Source organism: Scleropages formosus, chromosome 7 (assembly GCF_900964775.1).
Source record: "Scleropages formosus chromosome 7, fSclFor1.1, whole genome shotgun sequence".
Lineage (NCBI taxonomy): Eukaryota > Metazoa > Chordata > Actinopteri > Osteoglossiformes > Osteoglossidae > Scleropages > Scleropages formosus.
Window position 1 is genome coordinate 18,377,469 of NC_041812.1, and position 24,019 is coordinate 18,401,487.

Sequence of the window (24,019 nt, forward strand, 5' to 3'; positions counted from 1 at the left end):
TTCTTGAAGCCTAGAGGAGTGCATTCAAGCAGTGTGGCGCATGCCATTTGCAAAGCTGAAAGTATCAGTCTCTTTCAGCGGGGCTATAGATCAGTGCCTACACACCCCACAGATCAAATACTAGCTCTCTTGCAAAGCACGAGATGGGGTATCTCAGAGGCAACAGTAAGTCAGAGAGTTTGTGTCCTACCCACTGATAGGTATGGTAGGGACATCCTGTGTTGTGTACATTAATGCACGTGTAATGAAAATGTATTCACAAATGTATAGCTGATTTGTACACTACCAGAACACCTCTGACTTTGTTCATGTCTGCATTCTTGGGGGGAAAACACCTCTTGTCCTCTACATTAATGTGTCACTATAGTGAGAAAAGCACTTTACGCTATACATTGAGGGTAAAAAGACTGCATGGTGGATCTGGGTAAGCTTTGACAGTCATTAGCAATTAAACAAAAAGGCTTCATGGGGAGGACATTTCTTCATGATGCTTGTTCAGCACATACTTTTCTCATCCTGTAAATCTGTGTCGTGAAGACATTAGGGGAATTCAAGATTTAGAATCAAAGAAATAAAGACAGCTGGACCATGTTCACTGATCAAAGTACCCAAATTCTTGTTTCTGGCTTCCTACATTTACATTTATTTACTTCACAGATGTTTTTTCTCCAAAGCGACTTCCAATGAACTCTATGTAGTGTTATCAGCACACACACACACACACACACACACACACACACACACCTTACTCACCACGGTCACTTACACTGCTAGATACATTACTTACACTGGGTCACTCATCCATACATCAGTGGAACACACTCTCTCTGTGTTACTCAAACACTACGGGGGAACCTGAACAGTATGTCTTTGGACTGTGGGAGGACACGGGAGAACATACAGACTCCACACAGACTGAGTGAGGATCAAATCCACATTCTCCCACACCATCCAGGCACTGTGAGACAGCAGCGCTACTTGCTGTGCCACCGTGCCACCCAGGGCCCTTCTGTCTTGTATTTCTCTGTCTCACACACACAATGGTGTATTCACCCCTTGTTTATCTAAAGGAAAGGGTGCTAATGTCTGATATAAGTTAAATAAATTAGAAGTACACTAGTTCACAGTAATTGCTCCAAATCCTGGAGGACCAGGGTACAAGATAACAGACATTACCCTAGATCCCCAAAGGATCAATAGGCTGCATGGAATACATTATTGCAGATCCCAAAGGTTTCAACGATGAACCAACAGAATTTATTGCAGATCCCAGAGGAGCTGAAGACCACTGAATTGTGACAGGCTTTCATAAGGCTGGAACACCCTGAAATATAAATTACCACTGTAGCCGAGAGGCAGTTTGGATTCCAAGGTACTTTTTCAAGATTTTAGTCCCCAGACACCTATGTATTAAAAGAAAAAAAACATTCATTGTTGAAAGTTATTTAGTGAATCAATAGCATTGAGTGTACAGAAATAGTCTGAATTAATCACTTAAAAAAGGATTCGGTGATAGGTTTATTTTCTCCAGCTTCACAATCTAGAATTTTTATTTTCCTCTCCTCTGTTGCCAGCTGTAACACAACTATCAGCTTATCACAGAGTACACCGGTGTTGAATGCATTTCCTATATTTATCAATTTAGCCATTTGTTTTTTAGTGTTTTTAGTCAATCACTTGTTCTTCTTACATGCCTACATAACATCTCTTCCAGATTTCTCACGTGTAATGGTCTGTAATTTATTGCCAGTAAATTGTGAAAGTGCTGAGTCCAGTGAAAGCGTTGTACAAAAATTCTATTGCAACGGTCTCTTACATACCCTCTACTCCACATACAAGAGGGTTACCATAGGCAGGACAAAGTGTGTCAGTGTGTATCTGCCGTGACCTCTGCCTCAATTATTTGAATGCAGCTGTTGTGCCTCTTGCCTTTGCCAGAAGCCTGACATAACCATGTTCACTCAAGGGCTCTTTATCGTAGAGTTCCCATCTTTCGCTGGAAATCTTTCGGTGTGGCACTGTCTCCACAAAGCCCACCAGTAACCAGACAGCCTCCTGTGGGTGCTCCCCTCGAGCTCCACAGACAGCTATTCCTTTGTGCTGGTCCAGAGCACCACTGTCCGTGGGGCTCAGCTGGGAGGACAGGAGGATGGTCAAAGCTCCAGCCAAGTCCCACTTTGAGAGTGTAGATAGCACAGCCTCTGCCCTTTACCACTCAGTTCCAGGCACTATGTCCATGGGAAGAACTACTCACAACAGCCTCTTGCCAGGGTCAAATGCATAACAAAACACCACAGAGCTCTACATCCAAATCACTTTTGAGATATTAAATGAATATAATGTGCTGTAGGAATGAGCTGATCCTGTAGATGCACAATTATTCCACAGGAGATGCAACTTTTCTTTCAATCGCTGTGTCCACACACATGTGGAAATGGATCATAAAAATACACACCCCCCAGAGTATCATTTATACATACATACATACAACTGCGTATCATTGTTACCTAGCAGATGTAATCATGTATATGTGTATGTCCAGACCTTGATCAGATTCTATTTTCAGACAATAGTACTTTCTTCTTTCACTGCTAATTGTAGATATGAGGGCGGTAGATGTTATTCTTCTTGCTCATTAAATTGTTTATACAGGATGTCAATTCTGAGAATTTCTAATGTCCCCACACCCACAGTGCTCTGTTCCTGGCACAAGATGACAGTGTCTACATACACGAATGCAGTTCCTGTTACCACGGTTATATGAGCAAGATGTGTACTTCTACAGGCAAGCATCTAATAAACGCTCAAGGCAGTTGTTAATAAACTGGACATTTTAAACAAAGATGGTCCCACAAGGACTGAATTCGATGCAATAAACCGCCTGTACAAGGTCATTTCCCTTCCACTGACCATGTCCACAAAATAACCACTTCTATACAATCACTGTATTAGCCCTAAAAAAAACTGGTCTCCCAGAATTACTCAGTGTTTCCTTTTATATACTGGCATCCATAAGTACTGAATCTTTACGTTTTGTTTTTTATCCCTCTTTTAAGAATTGTATTTGAACAGATTTGTTTATATGTTTTTTTCCCCAAATTAACAAGAGGAAGGTGACTGCCCAGAATGGAACTGTTTGCAGACTGTGTTTGTGTGTGTGTGTGTGTATACGCACAACAGAATCCAAGGACAAGAAAGCCTGACAAAGTAAACAGAATTAATGAGGACAGGGTACAGATTGCTGTCAATTTACATCTACAGACTGGTCATTGCAACTGCAACTTAATGGCTTAGGCCACTTTAATTCTCACACACAAATATCACCTCTCTGTTAGAACCAATCACCCCCTTTTATGTGCCATAGCTAATGTTTTAGAATAACCAAAAGAGTCAAAAGAGAAAAAAAAATTAACCTTTTCTCATTGTAAAACGCTGATCACGTCAGCCATTTTTCCATTGCTTTCAAAGATTCCCATCATCCATTACCGTTTTCACCCCGCTCCACTTCAGCCATCCCAGTCCGAGCAAACAGACACAAGAAACAATCATGCTAAATGATCTAACAACTTATAGGGGTAACGGAACCACAACATCAAGAAGGACACTTGCAGAGAAGATGGGCACTTCCTTAACAGGAAGGTAAAAAAGATAAAACAGTGATTTACATACAAAAAAAGTTATACACAGAGACAGTTGAACAGACAAACAGATGGAAAGGGATAAACAGGTGGAGCATCTGACAAAGGAAACACTTCCAAATTCAAAATGCAGATGTCTAAACATCTAAAACCTGTTACAAGTAAACAAGGTTAGCGTTTGATGCTCTGACAGCAAAAAAGTTTTCAATTAAAAGCCAGTCAATGATGGACTATGTGAGGAGATAATTTAAGAAGCTTTAGTAAACATTAGACAATCAAGTAGAATAATTCATAAGCAGAAAAACATTTTGTTATTGTCTTTAGGCACCATTGCTTTTATTTTTGGCTTTTCATAGAAACAAATTTACATGATTTTTAATAAAAATATAGTGTAAAGTGGCAGCTCATGGAGAATTCACGTTTCATCACATGTAAAAACCCAGGAGGGCATGCTGCGATCAAACCCATCGTCACACACCAAAAACCTGCATCTGTGGGAACTTTGCGTGCTACATAACTAAATGGATCAGCATGTGTTGGAGTAAACAAAACTCTGCCAAAACCCAAAGGTCAACTTGTAAAAACTCCAGCCCATGACCCTTAATACTCCACTGTGCACTCACCTTGCAGGAGTGGCTCACCCGCGGGGAATCCTCCATTGTACTGCACTTGGTACTCCTTCACCTGGAAGCCAGGCGTGCAGTCGATCTCCCCTTCCTCCTGGGCTCCAGCACAAAAAACCTATGAAAAAGAACAGAAGCTGTCAGTGGTCTGGCTGATGAGTGTAAACCTAGTTTTTTTTTTTTTTTTTTTTTTTTAAAAAACACGCCACCTAACTCCCCAAATTGACAGCATAGCTAACCTTGCTTTCTAAAGTTTTTTTTTTAATGCTGGAGACGAAGACTAGATTTACTAGGCTCTCTTTTGTTACTCTTTTTAACCATCATAAAACTTACTAAATAAATTAAAAGCCCAGCACTGAATGCAATTCCATACAATCAGAATAATGTGAAAGGGCTCAAGAACAAAAAATCTGAGAGGCCATTAGGTCTTTTACTAGCTATCTCTTAATGATTCAATGGAAACCAGTAAATGCAGTTCGCTCCACATTAGTTACACCAATTTGGGGTCAGCGCCCATTCTGTGAGCAGAGGCTGCGTCCATTTAGAATTGAGATAATCGCTGGTGTTTTAACAGCCACATGGCTCATACTGTAACAGGCAAAGAAGGACGAACCACCAAGTATGAACAGGCAGACAGAGCGGGCCTCAAAGGCTTTATTCAGCAGCTGAAGACTTTGAAGGACAGTAAACCCATCCCAGAAGAATGTTCACTCACTGCTGCCATCCAGAACACAAAACAAATGTGATTATCAATGAAAACACACATAGAAGAATAGGAGAAAAAACTAATAGGTAGCTGGTGATGAAAATATGCCAGAGTCCTTGTCACTCAAGCCAAAAATAAAGGCGGAAAAACCACAGTAAATAGAGAAGTAAACGCCAAACAAACATACAACTCAAAGTGCATCTCACTAACTAATGAAAAGATACAGCTGCAGACATTTGTTTTTGAAAAACAGTTCATTTACTCAGCTGGAGCTCATTTTCAGGAGAACAGTGGGTCCAAAAAAATGTATTGAGACCATTCCATGTTCTGAATACTTCAGCAATGCTGAAGGAAAGAGGGAGCTCTCTCCACCACATGAAAATTATCACGCGATACTGGGTTCTGGATACTGGGGTGCCTGGTGGCCACAGAAGGTACACTGTACACTATGTATGGCTCATTTTCTAAAGGGTAATTTCATTGATTAGTTAATGTCCACTGAAGGGACAAGTCCTTCTTGTAATTGCCTAAACTGCATTAATCAAAAAGCAAAACCCATCAATATGTGGCGACCACAATAGGGTGATGTGACTGTAATATTGCTGATAACATATCTGCTTGCTTCAGTAATTCTGCCTTCATTCTTGTTCCTCAAATTCAATTAACATTTCAATTTAGATTGTAATCCACACTTGCCATTTTTATTCATACACCTCTGGAATCTGGTGGTAGGATGTCATCATACCTGTCCCCCCCAGCCACCCATCCTACAAAACCTCCACCTCTCCCTCTTCCCTGCATCTACACCTAAGCCAAGGATCAAATTTTAGTTTTCCTTCAGAAAATCTAGGAGAGATTGTTTTACTAGACGGCTCTATAACGTTGACTCAAGTCGTTGGTATGGCGGAGACATTATGAGGTAGTAATGCCTCACTCAGCATGATTTCTGCCGATCAGACAAAGCTATGGAGATTAGAGTAATGGAACGTGTGTTCTTCCTGCAGCCTTGGATGAACAAAGACCCGACTCCCCCCCCATTAAAACTGATAAAGCAAGGAATAAATTTGTTTAAATTCAATTTATCTTCTTTAGCGCTGGTACCAACAAGAACAATATTGTGTTGTGTGAGCAACAGCAACAGGGTGAAACACACAGAAGGGAGAGAGAATGGGATTGACAGAGCATATTTGTGATGGCAATAAAGCCATTTGGACATTATTTAACAGAAGGGAAAGAGACCCAAAGACAGATATCTACATGAACAATGTGGTAGATGCAGCTCTCAACCAATCTGCAACACTTGGGAAGAAAAGTTAAAAAATATCCATGCAAATAAATAAAATCCCAGCCCTGAAATTTCAGAAAGCATAGTGCAGAAATGAGGTGGAAGTTTGGAGGACAGTCTCTTCCCTACAGAGATTAAACAAATAGAAGGGACCTACAGACAGAACATTATTTGTCCAGAGGTGGGGTTTGATATGACTACAGTCCAAGAGCTATCAGTCTGGACAAATTAGCACAAATACAGTAAATACACCAAGCAAGGATATCACTGTACCTAAAAACAGCAAGTTTATGTTGCCTATTCTTTGCATGACTGCCAGAACAGCATGCTATGAAACCATTATGTATAACCGTACAAAAGCATATAATCCAGACTTAGAGTTCTGTTTTTTTTTTTTTTTTTTTATGTTCTGACAGTAGGAGAAATGGCTAACATCATCTCTGAAAATGAATAAGGCTGTTTTTTTTGCTAAAAAATATGAAAAACTGATCCATAGAGAACACAGTCTATAGCAAGTTCATTTTTCCAACTAATTCATAACATAACCGACTTACAAATGCCTGACTGCAAGCTTTGCTGAAAAGTTTGAGGTTCTCTTCAAGATTAATAAGAGCAGAGAGCAAAAGCAGAGAGGATTTTCTACTACCAGTTTACTGCAGCAGAACATGGTAGGAATTGGTTGAGGGCAATGTGCACTCAGCAGGAAAACCTGCTGCCTTTATAATGCAGCAAGTAACAGTGAGATCAAGCAAATGAGCAAGAGAAACGTAACCCAAAGAGCACTAAAACTGCAAATGCATTCATGGAAACATGCTTCCTCAATTTCTAATTACTGGCATTATAAATGTTCCTAGAGTTTGATCAAGAGATTCTACTCAGCTTGTACTTCTGCTCTGCATGAGACTTCTTAAGTATTAGTCTGAGAACTATAATCAATCATAGTGAGTAAAAAAATTAACTTTATTGGAAGGTGGTCGATCCTTGTTTATATTCCTGCCACGTATTTGACAATACAGTCGTGTTGTGCTAGTGAAGCACTAAATGAATTAGATTTAATCAAACTGATCTGACAGAGAGGATTAGCCACAGCTCAGATGAAGCCCCAGTCTCCAAAGGTCATGACCTATAAAATACACCAGCTGCATGCTTCCAGTACCACCTCCCTTGGTACTCCCACCCAGTGTGAAACCATTGCAGACAGCTTGACCATCCTTCAGTGGTGATGTGTGCTGGGTTTCTTGAATTTTCCTTGATTAATATACATGCCCACTTCAGACAAAGTTTTGTCCTGTTGCAGAGGTGGTGTACAAGGTGTGACAGGACCTGAATGTAACAAAGGGATGGGGTATTTTGATGAAGCCCCAGGGAGGTGAATTCTACTTGGCAAGTCCAAGCATAAATGTCAGCTTGAGAGGTGAATCAATGTGGAATAACATCCTATGAGAACAAAGAGAAAGTGTCACTGGGGGGGGGGGGGGGGGGGGTCTTTAGACAGCAACACCCAGTTGCCAGCACTTGTGCGGATCGCTCTTTTCTGCATCCCAGCTTTCATTTGCGCCAGCACATCTGGGCTGCATACAGGTCCTGCACATTTACAGCTCCATCATCTGTTGGCCATTTGAGTTGAAGAGAGTGAAGATGAATGAATATGTTCTCCACCCAGACAACCCAGTGAAAACTCCACTCATACCTTAAGCCAGAATAAAAAATAACCACTTTAGATTGTACATAATTTATATTATCTACTAATGGCAGTCTAGCCACAACTCCATAGCATGCTGGCTTTGTTGAAAAATTGCAACAGCCGCAAACCTACACATTGCACCTCCAGTTTCACATGTAAATTCCCAGAATTATCCTCTACTGATACTTCTAAGAGCTTTAAAACAATCTATAAGAACTACATGTCAAGCCCTTAAATACCAGCCTAGCTGAACCTCCAGAACTACAAAGATAAGGCCTTTAAAGCTAAGAAAGGGTCAGATGAAACAGAAGGAAGGCAACTGAAAAGTAAAGCTTTGAAGATCCCTCACTTGAGGGTTAGCCATGTTGTAGACCTCCTGGGTACAGCTTTTACTCTGTATAATCATGGCTTCAGCCTTGCCAATGCATCAGAATCATGGTTCACCATAGCAACGCAACTGCAGTGATATATGCACAGTGTGGACAGTGCATGGCAGTCAACCTTGGATGACTGCAAATAGAAACAGATTGAACTTCCCAGGCCTTCATTCACAAAGCCACGTGACTCCCCAAACAGGCAAATATTTACAAGATCACTGGCAGAGGGAGAAACTGTGAATAACTTCATGCTTTTCATTAGTGCTGCAAACAAAGTCATAAAATGTCTTTAGTTTGACAATTTTGCTATAAATACATTCTTGCTCACACTACAAGGTTACAGTAAAGCCTGAAAATATATGAAAAATCTGAACATCTCTATAAAAGAACTTATTCTTGAGTACTGGTGAGTTACAAATGACTTCGAAAGGAGTCATTTGTAGCATGGTTAAAAATGTACATTGGCAAGTTATTTAGCAGACACTCTTCTCCAAAGCAACTTTCAACAAACACTATGTAGTGTTATCAGCCCACACACCTTATTCACCAAGGTGACTTACACTGCTAGATACACTACTTACACTGAGTCACTCTTCCACACATCAGTGGAACACACTCTCTCTGTCACTCACACACTATGGGTGAACCTGAGCAGAATGTCTTTGGACTGTGGGAAACCAGAGCACCCGAAGGAAACCCACGTGGACTCGAGGAGAACATGCAAACTCCGCACAGACTGAACAGTGATTGAATCCACATCCTCTCAACATCCAGGCACTATGAGACAGCAACATTACTGACTGTGCCACCATCCCATGTTATAGAGTTACAAATTTCTGAAGATACAAATGTTTGCTGGTTTTATTTTTAATTGCGTTTTCCTTATCGTTTCATTTGCTTTTCTGTAGCAAGCCATTTGTTGGTAATAAACCGTTCCCAAACAGAGTAGGTGTGCGGCAATACCTTCGTTCCACAGTGATCGCAGCTCATGTCTAATGTTCAGTACTTTTGATGAGGAATGTTGCCTATTTTTATAAGATGTCTCAATTTTGCGCTAAATACAACTTTGAGGTATTAGGTAGTCTCAGTCATTTACAAAGACGTTTAAATGCAGCTTGAATTTAATGTCCTAGAAATTCATAACTGTATCTAACATTTTGAAAATACAATTGGTTTATTAATGTAAAGTTTAGTGGCCAGAAGCTGACTAAATGGATATGCAGCTGACAAATGTGTCAATCACAAACAACTGTGAACACAAATTTGATCTTCAGTAATTAATAATTTTCATGTACATTGTTTAAAAATAACAGCATTACCTCCAGCCTCCTTTGGTTCTGGGATTGACTCCAGACCACAGAACCCTGCACTAGAGGAGCTATTGATATTGGATTGATAAATGGAAGTGTTAGAATTTTTTTTTTTTTTAATTGCTTTATATGAGGTGTTGACAGACCCTAATCAGTGAATTAATGAAGGAATGTTGTACATAGTTTTGATAGCAACTTAATGGTAAAATTGAATAAAATGTTAAAAAAAAAAAAAACCTTCTGGTGCAAGCTGAATTCATAAATTGAGGAGGCAGTGTATTTCCATGCTACACCAACTCATTCCCTATATATCATGAAGCACAATAGTTCAGGCATGTTACAACCTGGGACAACTTTTAAATTTAAAAAAAAAAAAAAAAAAAAAAAAGGGGGGGGGGGAAGCAATTACACTTCTTTGTAGTCAGACTTAAATCTGAACTATGAAGAACATGGGGGATGTCCACATGAGACCTGTCAAACCCTAAGGTGGTCTTCGGGGATAGAAAATATAAAATGTCTATACTATGCAGAAGGGGCGCAGTGGGTTGGACCACAGTCCTGCTCTCCGGTGGGTCTGGGGTTCGAGTCCCGCTTGGGGTGCCTTGCAGTGGACTGGCATCCCGTCCTGGGTGCGTCCCCTCCCCCTCTGGCCTTACGCCCTGTGTTGCCGGGAAGGCTCCGGTTCCCCGTGACCCCGTAAGGGACAAGCGGTTCTGAAAATGTGTGTGTATACTATGCAGTAATTTTAATGTAATTAAGGGCATGTCTGAACACATGATGTGCAGTCGATCAAAAATATGAAGCTTCTGTTAGTCCCCCGTTACCTGACAGCAGACACTACCCATCATGACATCAGTGGATGATCAATTCAGTCGGCTGGAGTAAATCGGGGGGGAATGTATCAGGTGTTAATGCTTGATATTATCAAAACAAATGGGCACTCATCTCTACCATCTAAAACAAAGTGCACTGTTGGTAAGATAACAAGAAGCTGCAGAAATGAATTTTTATGGTTTGTATGAAACGAAGCTAAAAATGCTGAATGTGTTTTTTTTGGATTTTAAAATTTTGCAGGATGATACATCATGGAATTATATATCTACCCGCAGGTGAGTGACAATGTCATCGGCTTTTGATTTTTTTTCCCCCCCTCCATGTTAAATAGTGGATGGGAAACATGAAACCAATTACAAAATAAGGAGGCAGAGCAGGTTAATGTTCACTAGATTAAAGAGTGGTGGGTAGACAAATCAAAGAAAAGTGATGTTATAACAGTAGATGTAAAGTGAAACATGAGTGATGCATCAGTCATTGACAGAGTAAATCAGATTAATAGAATGACTCAGACAATACACAGATTGAAAGAAAGAGGTAATTAATATAGTCAGCCTATTTCCTACATTGACTGAATATACTTTCGTTTTGCTTCATCTAAACAACTCTTGGCATTACGTGCAGATTTCCAACTACTATAATGGAGTAAATGAAGAAGTACAGGGTTTAGTGTGGAGACTTCAATCGTTTTCTCTTTAAAACCCACCATTAGGGATAAAGCTGCATTTATAATGACTTCTGATATCCAAGTAAAGCCAGGAGGCTCTTTTCTGTCATGTGAAGTAGGCTATTTCGCAATTCTAGAAAAAAAAATTAAAACCAAGAAGTTTTGACTGTTTGTCGTAAAGCTTCCAGTTAGGATCCCTCACCTGTAGAAGAGCCTAGTATTAGGGACACCCCTTTGGTCAATACATTCAAGACTACACTTAAGTGCTGACGTGACTTCAAGGGAGCATTAGCGTGATCCTTAACCTAACTGATTAGACCAAGGTAACCCTTCGGGATTCAAACCAAATGGTCTGCCAAATGCCTATACGCATCTGTGCGCAGCAAATGCCATATTTGTGGCTTTAACATACTGTCCTAAGCGGCACCTTACTGCTAGCTAACACCACGAAAATACCCATCTTTGCATATCTGTTCAGAATACACAGCTTGCAAGCAAAAATCATTAGTGTCAATTTTATATGAACAAACATCAATTCAGAATAAAACGTGTGCGCTTTCAGTAGGCATTAACTTATTTGATCTAATCACCATCAAGTTCTTTCCTCATAAAAAGAATCAGCAAGTGTTTAATACTAAAAGCTTTTTCTTTTTTCCCCCCTTTAAATCTAATGGTTGCCTTCTTAAGCATTTTATTCATAGGATTTTCTGGCATCTCCCTTAACTAAACCAAAGCCTCAAATAGAATTTTGCCAACTTGTAAATACTTTTAAACACAATACAGTTTACTGTACTGTCCACTAGCCATTAGATGGAAAAACTACCTTTAAAAGAACACACGGTCTGTGTCATATCTGTACTTGTATGTATACAGGTATATAATACAGAATATGGATTCCTTCCATACAATAGTCAGTGCGTGTACACAGAACACAGACTAAGGTGTATGGACAGGGGTGACATTTTTTCCCCATTGCCCAAGGATCATTTAGGAATGTATTGCCAGTGCACTTCAAATTCATTCAATGGGTACTGTATCTCCTGACCCCATCACAGCTTGGTAAATAAATATAATAAAGTCAATGCACTGCATGGGTGGAAGAAACAATTGATTTTTTTTTTTAAAAAAAGCCTGTTTAGGTATTAAATTATGGAAAAAATGCATTTGCCACAATAGCTGCATTAGCTGGAAAATGTTTAGAGTTCACTTCTTACAAACCAAGAGTTTGAAAAGAAGATTAGAATGCTTGCTGAGAGTCAGGAGTTATCGGATGATGGTCACTGAACCTCTTTAAGGGATGTTTATCCATTTCACCAGTGTTGAGACGATATTTTTGCCTCATCTCATCACGTCTGTAGGTCTCCAACCTGCCTTGGCCTGAAGGTCAGCTGCCAATAGTGTCTCAGTTTCCTGCATCCCAGACAAACATGTGCAATAAGATCACATAGCACCTTTTCCAGACTCAGAATTGAAAGGTCATGCCTGTAACATGCAATCACACACCTGTATCCACAAGAACTGGAAATTAAACTACGTTAACAATCACTGAACTAACAAGCAAGTCGGGACTGGTTGTGAAACCGTTCTGCAGGTAATACAGCTGTGTGAAGCCTGATGTCCTCTTGCATACAATGTATCTGCATGGGAAGAAATTCATGTTACTGATTATTGCAGCCATCACCACACCTGTCTGTTAAGATGATATTCAGACAATAGTAAATATGATGGGCATTTCTATCACCACCCTCAACACAATCAGCAACTCCTAGGAGCTCAAATTTAATTCCTGGAGGACCACACTCGATAATACTTAATTGCACAATTAGCATTTAAAAAGTGCTAAACTTTTTATTGAACACATGGTTCTCTAGTCCGACATGTTAAGGCTGCTAAAATCACTAGGGTTAGTTTATTACAAAATCTGCAGTGCTCTTAAAGAGTGCTGCAAGACAGAATGGACCAAATACATTATTTAGCTGACTGTGCAAGGCAGCTTATACATCCAATATTACATTTCAGCTCCTTATGTTATTACATCTTTTCAAATTGATGCAAAGAGGAGACAGTACATGCCTCACTTAACCACAATTAAATTCATCCAGAAAATAGTGCCTCAAAACAAGTCTCAAAACTTCAAAACTTTTCCCACTCTGTTCCCTTCCCCCCCATTATCTTGCCAAGGTGAGAAGCAGTTTTTGTAGGTCAACAATGGTTGAACTGGGGGCTACTTATAATGCCACAGAAACATTGAAACATGAAGGTGATTTATCTCGAAAGCTTGCAATTATTTATCCCGACGGCTGACCTGCTCTCCACCATTGCAGGAGCGCATTCATCACAATTCACAGTCAGACATTTATGGATCTCCACTGTGCACCCGCTTGCTGTCCATTCCCTCTCCAAGGGCCACTCTCACCAGCCATCGCAACACAGTTCCAGCACTGTCTGCTGTGCCACCTTGCTCTGACGAAGCTGGAGGATGGGGAGAATTCTGGCAACACCGGTCAGTCCACCACATCCATTTGACATGGTACGTTAAGAGAATACCACTTCATGGAAAAGGCTTTTTTTTTTTTTTTTTTTTTTAAAAAGTTGAAAAATCTCAGGAGCTGCAAAGTACAACTCCTTGGTCATCAATAAATGATAAATACAGGTCTCAACATGATACCCATATTTTGTATATCTCATACTTTACTCGGCATCTGAATTACTAAGTGTGCACAGCAGCAACTGAAAAAACCGACAGTATAAGGGTGAACATGGTAAAGAAAAAAACGCATACAGAAAGGCAAAACAAAAAGACACCTCATGGAAAATAGGAATTTCTGCCCTGGAATCAATGATTTCACTATGTATAACAAATGGAAGTAATCTACATATTCTCTTTTTTAAAAAAAAAAAAAAAAAAAAAAAAAAAAAAAAAGTCAGTTTCAGACAGTGTTACACACTTTAAGGAAATGAAAGCATACGTAACAGAAAACTGATAAATGTGTTTTAGGACTGACATCACATACAGCATTTTTAATGCATTTGGTAATGTGATACTATGCTGCTGAGAAAATGTAGCATAAAAAAAGCAAAGCACTGTGCCATATAATCTGTTCTGATGTTAAAACTGCTGTATTTGTTAAATCTGCTAGCCCTTTGCCATGCAATTTCACAGATGACAGGATCACTTAACTTTTCTGTAACTGCTGATTACCAAACTAACTCTTACGAGAGGGATCAGATCATACAATGTATTACCCCCCCGATGGCGTGGAAGGGTTAATGCATTTTAAATGTATTAATAAAGCATATTAGCATAGGCTGAGCAGTACACCCCCAAAAAAAAAAAAAAACTCCACCAAATCCATGCTTTCAGAGGTGGTGCACTGTATTTACTTTAACCCAAAACGTCAGAACAGTATCTCAGATTACAAGTTTGGGTAAAGCATGTTTAGGTGAAATACAGTGGCATACATATGTAGCAGTTGTATTAGTCTTCATGTTGAAAATGCCAACAAACTAAAACTCATTTTACCTACCTCGAAGGCTAAGGCTACAATTTTTTCTCCCCTCTCTCCATTTGGAAATACTCATGTTCATACAGAACTGTTGCACAGCAGAGAAATACTACAGAAACTACAAAAGACAGTACAACACTAACAAAATGGAAAAAATCCCCACATTCTGCAAGGTAGTTAAGTTCCTTCACTGAATTTGTGGCATAGTTTCTTTGAAAGCCCTTGCAACACCATAAATTGCATGACACGAGGGGCAAATCACAAGAGAACCCCAGGGTGTCAAAGGCTTTACAAAGTACTCTGCTTTCGACGTTGTTGACTTATAATTATCAGATAATGGATATTTCTCCTTTGGCTGTACTTAGGTCATTAGTCATTGATCAGTGCTAATTGCTTGTTACCCTCCTTTCCAGCACTGATCCTTTACAATTAATTTTATGGAATTTTAAGGTTATTTACATCCAATAATATTCTGATGCAATTATTTTGGCTAATGTAATGCGGTACAATTAGAATACTTCTCAAGCATTCACTAGAATATTTTACTAGGAATTTCTTGCAATTCAGTTGTAGGGCAACAGAATAATCAGAAGATGCAACATCTGCAATGTGTATACCACCTATATTTTGCTTCACAAATATGTCTTAAAAGTTATGTTCACCACAACAAGAAAGCCATTTAAATTTCCTGGCATGAAGGAGGGAGTAAAGATGATATGCATTTGTCCCAACAACAAATAAATATTGAACAGCTTCATAATTCACACAGAAACAGCACTCAAGGACCCCGATGCATTTACAACTTGATGCCACAGAACTGCAGGATGTGCATGAGCTTGAAATCTTGTGTTTAACATGTTTAAGGATTCAAAGCCAAATATCTTTATTCAACCAAACCATTACGGCAAACCTTCACCTAACATGCATTCTTTAAAATCTAAAGACTATATGGAATTTAAATATCAAGTGGAAAAACAACCAAAAATATGTTGAAGGAAACTCAAAACAGGTTAGAAGAGTACAGGAAAAAAAATTGTGTAAAAAAAGCAAATCATCATGAGGTTTTGTGTTCATTCTAGTACAACATGAATTAAGAGTAAAGACCCCAAGGAAAGAAAAATGTATTACACTTTCATTGTTTTGGTGTTTGAGCTAAGCAAATGTGCAAAGATCGAGTGAAAATGTGACTGATTCAAAAGTTAAACTGAAGTAATTACACTTAGCTATTTAAATGATTTGGTTTTAAAATAAATGGGCTTCATTTGGGCCAGACCTTCCCAATATAAATTTTAAATGAAATTAAACCCTCTCATCTCTCAAAAACAGGTTCTTAAATAGGTCATAAGCATATTGTAGGTTCAAAACAAAGATACATTATGCTGTGCATGAGAAATTCCAGAAGTCCTCTTGAGAAAACCTTTTGAAGTCTACCAGTCCAGAAAGAATTGCACAGCTATTTCGAAGGCTCTGGACTTCAAGTGAACCAAATTCAAAGTCATAGTTAGCAAACTATAAAAGTATACCAGTAGTCAATCCATGCTGGACTGGCTGTCCACAATATCCAGAGAATATCAGAGACCTCTTATCCCAGCTGAAGCCAGTGCTCATAATTCCACTGTGCTCCAGTGTTCATGACTGCAGTAAGACCCTCCTACAAGCAGTCAAGCATCATGGTGGCAGCATAATGGTCTGCGGTTGTTTTCCTGCCTCAGGGCATGAATGACTTGCCATCACACCTACAGATTGTTTGTAGAACTTCCTGAGATACAGCACAAATGTTACGTCGCTGTAATAGTATATCTAATCAATTGGTCTTGCAACATTAAATACTGAACTAAGGAACAAATACAGCAAAACGGACTTCAATAAAATGCTGGTGTTACCATTTTCTGTTTTTAATTTGGCGAAACATCCAAGTAGAAAGGGGTTTCTGCTCAGTAAAACCATTAAGTCATTTTATAATACCATAATAATGTTCTAGATTCACAAAAACACAATGGACACCACATTGCAATGATACACTATTACATATTTACCAAGGCACAAATGGTCTCCAGATTATTTTTTCTGTTTTCTACTGCAGTTGTCCTTGAAACAATGAGGATGTTTAGAAAACAAAGCACGAGTTCTCCAATTCCATATAAAGCATGGAGATAATTAGGAAATGGAGTGGTGATGAACAATATTAATGCCATTCTAGGATCCTTTTGTATGCTTTTTTGGTAAATCTGCTAAGTAGCTACAATCTTCCAACAAGGCAAGACACACTTGTATTTCAAAGATGACTCTCAGGTACACTGTTTCAAAAGCACTATCAGTTCCATTTTACTAGCCCAGTTGCTTTTATACAGCTAGATATAAAATATGAAGTAATTCAGAGAGAGTACCTGACTCAAGGCAAAAACAACCCCTCTTCAAAGAACAAAAAATGTTTCCACTGGTCTTAGTAAACATATTCCATAATTTTCCATGATAATCCATACTTTTCCTTGGAACTGCAGTCCTGCTGAGGTGAGATCAGCTCCAGCAGATGAAAAGTGGACATAGCAGATGAACAAGATTCACTTTGAATTTAGTAATTTTGCATTTAATCAATACATACAAATAGATTGGGGATAATGTCAAGTCCAATAAGGTCATCATTCAGGAATGATAATTTTGTAGAACCTTTACACCATCTGGTGAGCATCACTCCATCTGAGGGGGCTCTCATCTGAAAACCCCCTGCTGACCTCTCCAACACCTCCTGGAGAGAAAAAGGATGTTTCACTCTGGACCAGTGCCAGGGCTTGGCCTGTCTCCATACCACAGGCCAAACTTTAATGGCCAAATTAAAATAAAAAAGCCCAGACCAGAAAATCAATCACGATATGCACTGCAGCTTATGTTTCTTCAAAAGGTTTCTCTGCTTAATCATTGTCCGCACTTTGTTCCTCTCTCTACTGAGGACCACACGGAAAATTGTCATGTCCACGTACTGTGAGGATCACTTAAACCCCAAGGGATCATAGTGCTGCCACTTCCTGTGACAGGTGAAGTGGTTAGTCTGACAAAACATACACCGCAGAGATGCTCAGGTGCACATGGTATCACTCATGAGCAGGGGGAAAGTTGTGGAGAATTAAGCAATATATATAGTGAGTAACATCTGCACCTGAGGCACGAGAGGAGCAGGTCTCCAAATACAGGTGGTCTCCACTTATCACAGGGTTTCCATTCTGATGGCCTCCACCAGAAGTGTCTTCGTCACTTGAAAATCCCTTTATACACATCATAAGAATATATTAATATGTATGATTACTACATTATGTTTCGCTTTCAACTAATTTCACATATTAAGCATGATAAAATACTGACAGAAAAATATCATGGTTTAGTAGTTATACAATGCAAGAATATGGGTAATTAAATGCTGTAGATAACTGTTTAGAATTCATTAATCATAACTGCTGAGTGCAAACTATAGGTGGTGAGTGTTTGCAGTAGAGTGGGATTCTCCGTGTTTCCACAAGACCTGCCCAGAGCCCTGCAACACCACTGCTGCTGACCCAAGGTGTTCCAGGAGAAAGGAGTTCTTTCCATCAAAAATGTGCCATGGACACTCTCTGTAGACCATAAAAAGCTGCTCAACCTGCTCTTGGATCACAATGCAAGTTCGGAAGCAGGACCGTCAGCTGCCACCCGACACCACAAAATTCCCACTGCTTTTTCTTTGCTTTCTTCATGTGTTCCATGTCAAGGAAGACACCGGCATGAGCACTGGGGGATAACGTGACCCTGTCATAGAGGGATGCAGTCCGTCTCTTGACTATCCTGAACTTTGTTTTTGAATGTTCAAAAGGCAATATCGACAACCCCTCCGTCCACTAGCTGGAGTTAGATGACTGCTTTTTCCAGTGCTCTGCAGACAAGGAGGAAGACCACATCTAACATAGGAGCTCATTCCTGTGAGCAGACAGGCCTTCATCTGATGTTGCAGCCATTGCCAACAGACCAAAATTGGCAGTTCAAAAGACAATATGTAAATGACCCCTTCATCACAAAGATTTTACATCTGCCTTTGAATTTTATTCACCATCCTGATGCTCCCCTTGTGGCCCTACCGCTTATACAAAATAACTCCTAACTCAATTTACATTTTTGTAACTTCGTATATAACTTTAGAACAGGTAAGCAACAAAATGAAATAGAGACAAATGAATCCTTCTATGAGAATTCAATTCTCTTCCTTTTATAAAAATGTACTTTATTCGGATAAACACAGGTGCAGATTCCCCCCCCCCCCCCCCCCCATATGGTCCTAAAGATTGTTAGAGCTTATTTCTCCAGAGGGAAGAAAAGAACTTACACATCTCTTGTAATATGAAAAAAATTACAAAAAACACACACTGCATTCAAATTCCAGTTTAAATTCTAAAAGAATTCACACAGATATCTGTGAATGATCAGGAATAACAGTGGACCTGGTGTTTTCAGAGTTCCAGTGCATTGGCCTTTATAGATATTTAAACACAAAATGTAGCTGTCTATGTCCTTAACTCCGTTTCACCCTGGTGTCACTGAATGGAATCTAACCAATTCCAGAGAACAAACTGAAGAGCCATCAATTCTGCAGCAAAGGAATTGTCACCTTCGGCGCTCCGACTCGTACCGTGGGTCAGGCCCACTCTATGTATGCGATAAATCTGATTTAGTGTCCATTGTGCTTCCTTCCTGAAGTGGCAGCATGCTGGGGGGGAGCTGCGACATCTCATAAATAAAACTGAAGGAAACTAAATGGAAATTGAGATATTGTTGTATTGAATCACAATAATAAAACCCATATTTGACAAACAGGATTAAATAGAGATGTCTTTGCAGGCATAGAAGCTGTATTCCTCGCACAGGCAACCTTAAGTCACACAGTTAGCTGGGCTCCTATAGAACCTACATCATAACTGAATGAAACCCACGGTATTCTAAGCAGTACATTCACACAGTGGCTTTACTTCTGGGTTTTGGGTTTCTAGCTTATGAAAAATCATGGTGGGTCTCAATTCCATACAAAGGGTGAAAGGTATGAATGACTTACAGTAATTTCTGCAGCAAAGAAAGAAATCTAATTAGAAAATCAATAAGGCCTGATGTGTCAAGCACTAAACAAAAAAGGGTTCCAGGAAAGATATGAAAAATCTGGCACCATAGCAGACCCTTTACACAGTCAATGTTTTCTTCATAATGGTGGTTCCTGAACCGCACCCATTGTTTCTCATGAACAGAAGGAGCTTCCATCCAGAGCAGCAAACCTGGCCCCATTCCTAACAGGGTTACTGTGGTTTACCTGAGGACAGCAAGCCAGACATTGTTTCTTTCCACCCACACATGACATCTGTCCATTATTTCAGGAGTTTCTGTAGCCATTCTGTAGCCACATCACCTGATTAGGATCTCTTACTGGGAAGATCTTTGCATTTCAAGAAGTTATTTTGTTTAAGATTGAAGTCAAGACACTGACTACTGTGTGTGACAGTTTTGATGCTTCATTGCATAACTGAGTATTACACTCCGAGGCATTCTGTGTTTATCACATGGAAGGTTCCATACATGAACTAATGATGCACCCAAAATGAACAAGTATAATTTGCATGTTTTAAATAGGTCAAGTGCAAACACATTGGATCATTGTGGTTCTACACTATCTGAAAATTGTTCAGGTTTTCTAAGGACAACCTTTGTTAGTGCTAATGCATTGTTATGTTGGTTACTATGGCATTCTGTCCATGGGCACAGAAATTAAACTGGATTATGGCAATTCATCTGGGGGGGGGACCGTTCTAGTCACTAACTGACCATTTCAAAAGGTCCGCAAATCACTGACCTTAGACACACTGCATCTGAAAACCAATGATTCCTCCAGAAAGTGCATTTTTGCCAAAGTTCATAAGTTTTTTTTTTTTTTTTTTTTTTAAAGGCCTTCAACTAAAAGAAATAACTACTGCATGAAAAACATTGATATACTTTTTGTACAGCCTTGCTGTTTATGTACCTAAAGTAATATTACACAAAACAATTTTGCAGCATATCCACTTTCTTGTACAATACATGCAAGATGTCAAAATGGCTTTCAAAATTTAATGAATAAATTTAATGGCAGCTGGAAAAAATGTCAATACTGTATATGCTATAAAACAGTGAAATGCCCTTGGACATTACCAGTTTTGAGAAGTAGAATGAAGGCAAGCCAACAAAAAGTTAATAATGCTACCTTTAAATCCAACTTCTACATCAGTAGTACTTAGCAGCTCTGCCACACCTACCCACTGACCAAGTAAAGCAGTAGTTTGGGAAACGATTGTTTAGATGTGAAAATTGGTGAGGGTGCCATTACTGGGCAGAATATTCCACAGTAAGAATTTTTCTTAAAAAGCACATCCACTGCAAAAAGCATAGGCAATGAATCTATTACTGTTTGATGAAGTTGTTTCAGGCCTGTAATGAACACCTGAGGTCTTTGCAGAAGTGAGTGATCCAGACCGGAATAGCTGGGTTCTTACCAGAACTACTTAGCCATTTCAGAGGAAGAACAATGTGTCTTCTTAAAATGAGTGACCTTGTGTTGAGGATAGGAAACCATAAATTCCTCTCAGCAGAGCAGACATGCTTGAAAAAACAGAACCCTTATTACTCCATTAGGCTTCATTTCATAGATTTATCAGCTCACAGCTACAAAAGAAAGGCCGATCTGGCCAACGTTCACTCATGGATCAAAGTGCACCGCGAGACTACAGTTTAATAGAACACGCTCATTTCTGCAGTTAGACTTAAAGTTAACTCCTCCTCCACCCCCTCCCCCACTCATCCTGCAACATTATTCTTATTTTTGCTGAGAAGGTCAGCCATGCCCAGCACTCAGAGAGATAGTCAGCACCCGCAAGGAGATTAATGACCAGAGCAGGGAGGTGTAGCACAGGTCAACAGGCCTTGGCACTAAAGGGCACAATGCCTGCCAAGAACACTGAGGGGAAAGTAAGGCAGAGATGGGAAAAGGGGCACACAGGGAGGTATAAATATACCTCATCCTCTGTGCTTCTCCCATCTGCCATCTCTGTTCAGGGGTAGCAGTGAACACAATCACCCCTGGTCACCAAAGGGGAGAATGATCTCTCAGTAGCCAGTAACTTCTGCTGTCATTCCAACTTTACCTTAATCATCAGCACACCATTCATCAAAAACATCTGCACATCCTTCTGGCATCGTGGCACTGTAGGTAATGCTGGTGCCTCATAGTGCCTAGGCTGTGGGTTTAAATCCAGCGTAGTCTGTGCGGAGTTTGCATGCTCTCCCCGTATTCATTTCGGTTTCTTGTGCATGCTCTGGTTTCCCCTTACAGTCCTTCAAGTTATTTAAAATGGCTAGACAGCAAAAAAAATTTAGTGCTTAGTGATGCTGAAAAGAAAAGGCTTAAGACAACAGATTTAGAAATGAAAGCAAAAAAAAAAAAAACAGCATGAAAATATACTGCACTGCATGTTGTCATCTGTATTAATATGAATATTGTGTGAAGTTAGTGGAAATATGTAACAAAGCCCCATTATACACAGTATTCATGCATGTTAATTTAATATATATGGATATGATTCCTATAAGGGATTTTCAACTATGGATGATCCCTGCAAGTTAAGTTATTCAACATCACTTTGGAGAAATTAATAAATGTAAATTAAGCCTGAATCCAGCTCCCCTTGAGCTCAATCTGCCAACTGTTCAGTCAGCACGGAGACACCAGCTCTACTGTCCTGCCCAAAATGAATGTCTACAATGCGTCCGTCCCGAAAATCTACTAACACCCCTGCAACAGGACAGCAATGTGCCACATAGGGTGTAACAGGCCCTGATGCAGTGCAAAGCTCCACCAGGCAGGGAATCTGAGGATTACCCCACAATGACCACCACAGAGTTTTTCAATAGCAGTATCACTGAGGTGAGACACTGGCTGGTTGACTGGTTGGCTGCAGCACATACGACTTTGGGAAGGGAAGCCATTAACACCCCCTCTGACGAGCACACCATCCACCTTTCTGATGCACATGGAGGCTCTGTGTGCAGCCTGCTGTCAGATAGGGAGGATCTCTGGTTCTTCCAGCCTCTAGGTTTCACTGTCTTGGCTGTTCTGCTGTATAATGAGAACTATTTAATGTGAAAGACTTTAATCCTAATTACTTGAGTAAATACATAGCTATATAAATAGGTAATAAGTAAGCTTTGCAAGCTGCCCTAGATAAAAGCATCCGCTAAGTAAATAATAAATCCCCAAATCAATAACCTATTCCATTCTCTGTCTGAGAAGTTTCATGGCATAAGACCACATATCCTGCTACCTGCGCTCTCAGCCCCCCCGGGAATGCTGCTGTTTATCAGACTGGCATCAATGGGGGTCAGACACAGAGGAGGCGTGGCCCACAAGGCGTCAATCTCCTCCGAATACCAGCCAGTTGGGGGAACAAACACGGCACTTGCAGTTCACTGGGGGAGAGGGGAAAAGTAGGTCGCCTTTCATTTGGTTTTGGAAAGAAAACGGCAGAGACTTTGCCTTGGGTGTGAAAGGCATTCACCGAGGAATAGGGTCCAACTGCTTCTCTGGCCAACCTAGAAAGGTGGCATGACTTTATGGCCAGGGAATGTGTAACGGAGGTCAGAAACCAAGGTCAGTCTTACAGAAAATCTAGACTGAATCTAAAATCATCCCCCCTTGTTAAGTTATTGCTACGGTTTGTTTCTTACACCAAATAAAGCAGGCCATTGTTGCACAGTAGCTTATAACATGCATCCGTGGAGGTACTCTCCAATTTTACTTGGTTTCTCTCTCCAAATAAGAAGCATCAACCATGACAGACTGCCACAGCCTAATCAGTGGTGACCGTGGATGCCATTAATATTTACCATGCTGCCGTTCCCTGATAATGGCAGAAAATAACCTTCAAAACAAGGGGCTCCACCAATGAACACCAAAGATATTACGGTGTGGATTAAAAAGAATCAGCCAGGGCCACAATTATTTACCAGCGGCACTTGTGACAAGCCATCCATCAAGCACTGCCCTCACCCTCTCCGGCCACGGACAAAACAAGGTAGAGGCTGGCGACGCAATCACAGTGATATGCCATTGTCATCCCCTCATCGTTTGTGCTATTTTTCCCCCACCCCAAACACTGGCAGATTACTCGACGTCAGTGATGCTGTGCATATTAAACGCACTGGAGTCGGCAAGCAACCTGCCGTGAAGGAGCCTACTAAGGAATTCATTACCAATCCACACAGCACAGCAAGGGGTTCTTAGGTGTGTGCGTGTGTGTATATGCGCGCGCTTGATCACCTAACAACTTCCTTGAGTGGATATCTTAAACTGAGGA

At 40.1% G+C, this 24,019-nt stretch overlaps 1 protein-coding gene across 2 annotated transcripts in view; it reads right to left on the reverse strand.

The window, feature by feature from the left end:
* Positions 1 to 24,019, reverse strand: part of cdh13 (cadherin 13, H-cadherin (heart)) — a 334,841-nt gene that overhangs the window by 246,501 nt on the left and 64,321 nt on the right. For both annotated transcript variants that reach the window (XM_018726675.2, XM_018726674.2), the window contains exon 2: positions 4,262 to 4,379. In XM_018726675.2, the coding sequence (XP_018582191.2) occupies positions 4,262 to 4,379 (118 nt within the window). The remainder of the gene's footprint in view (positions 1 to 4,261; positions 4,380 to 24,019) is intronic.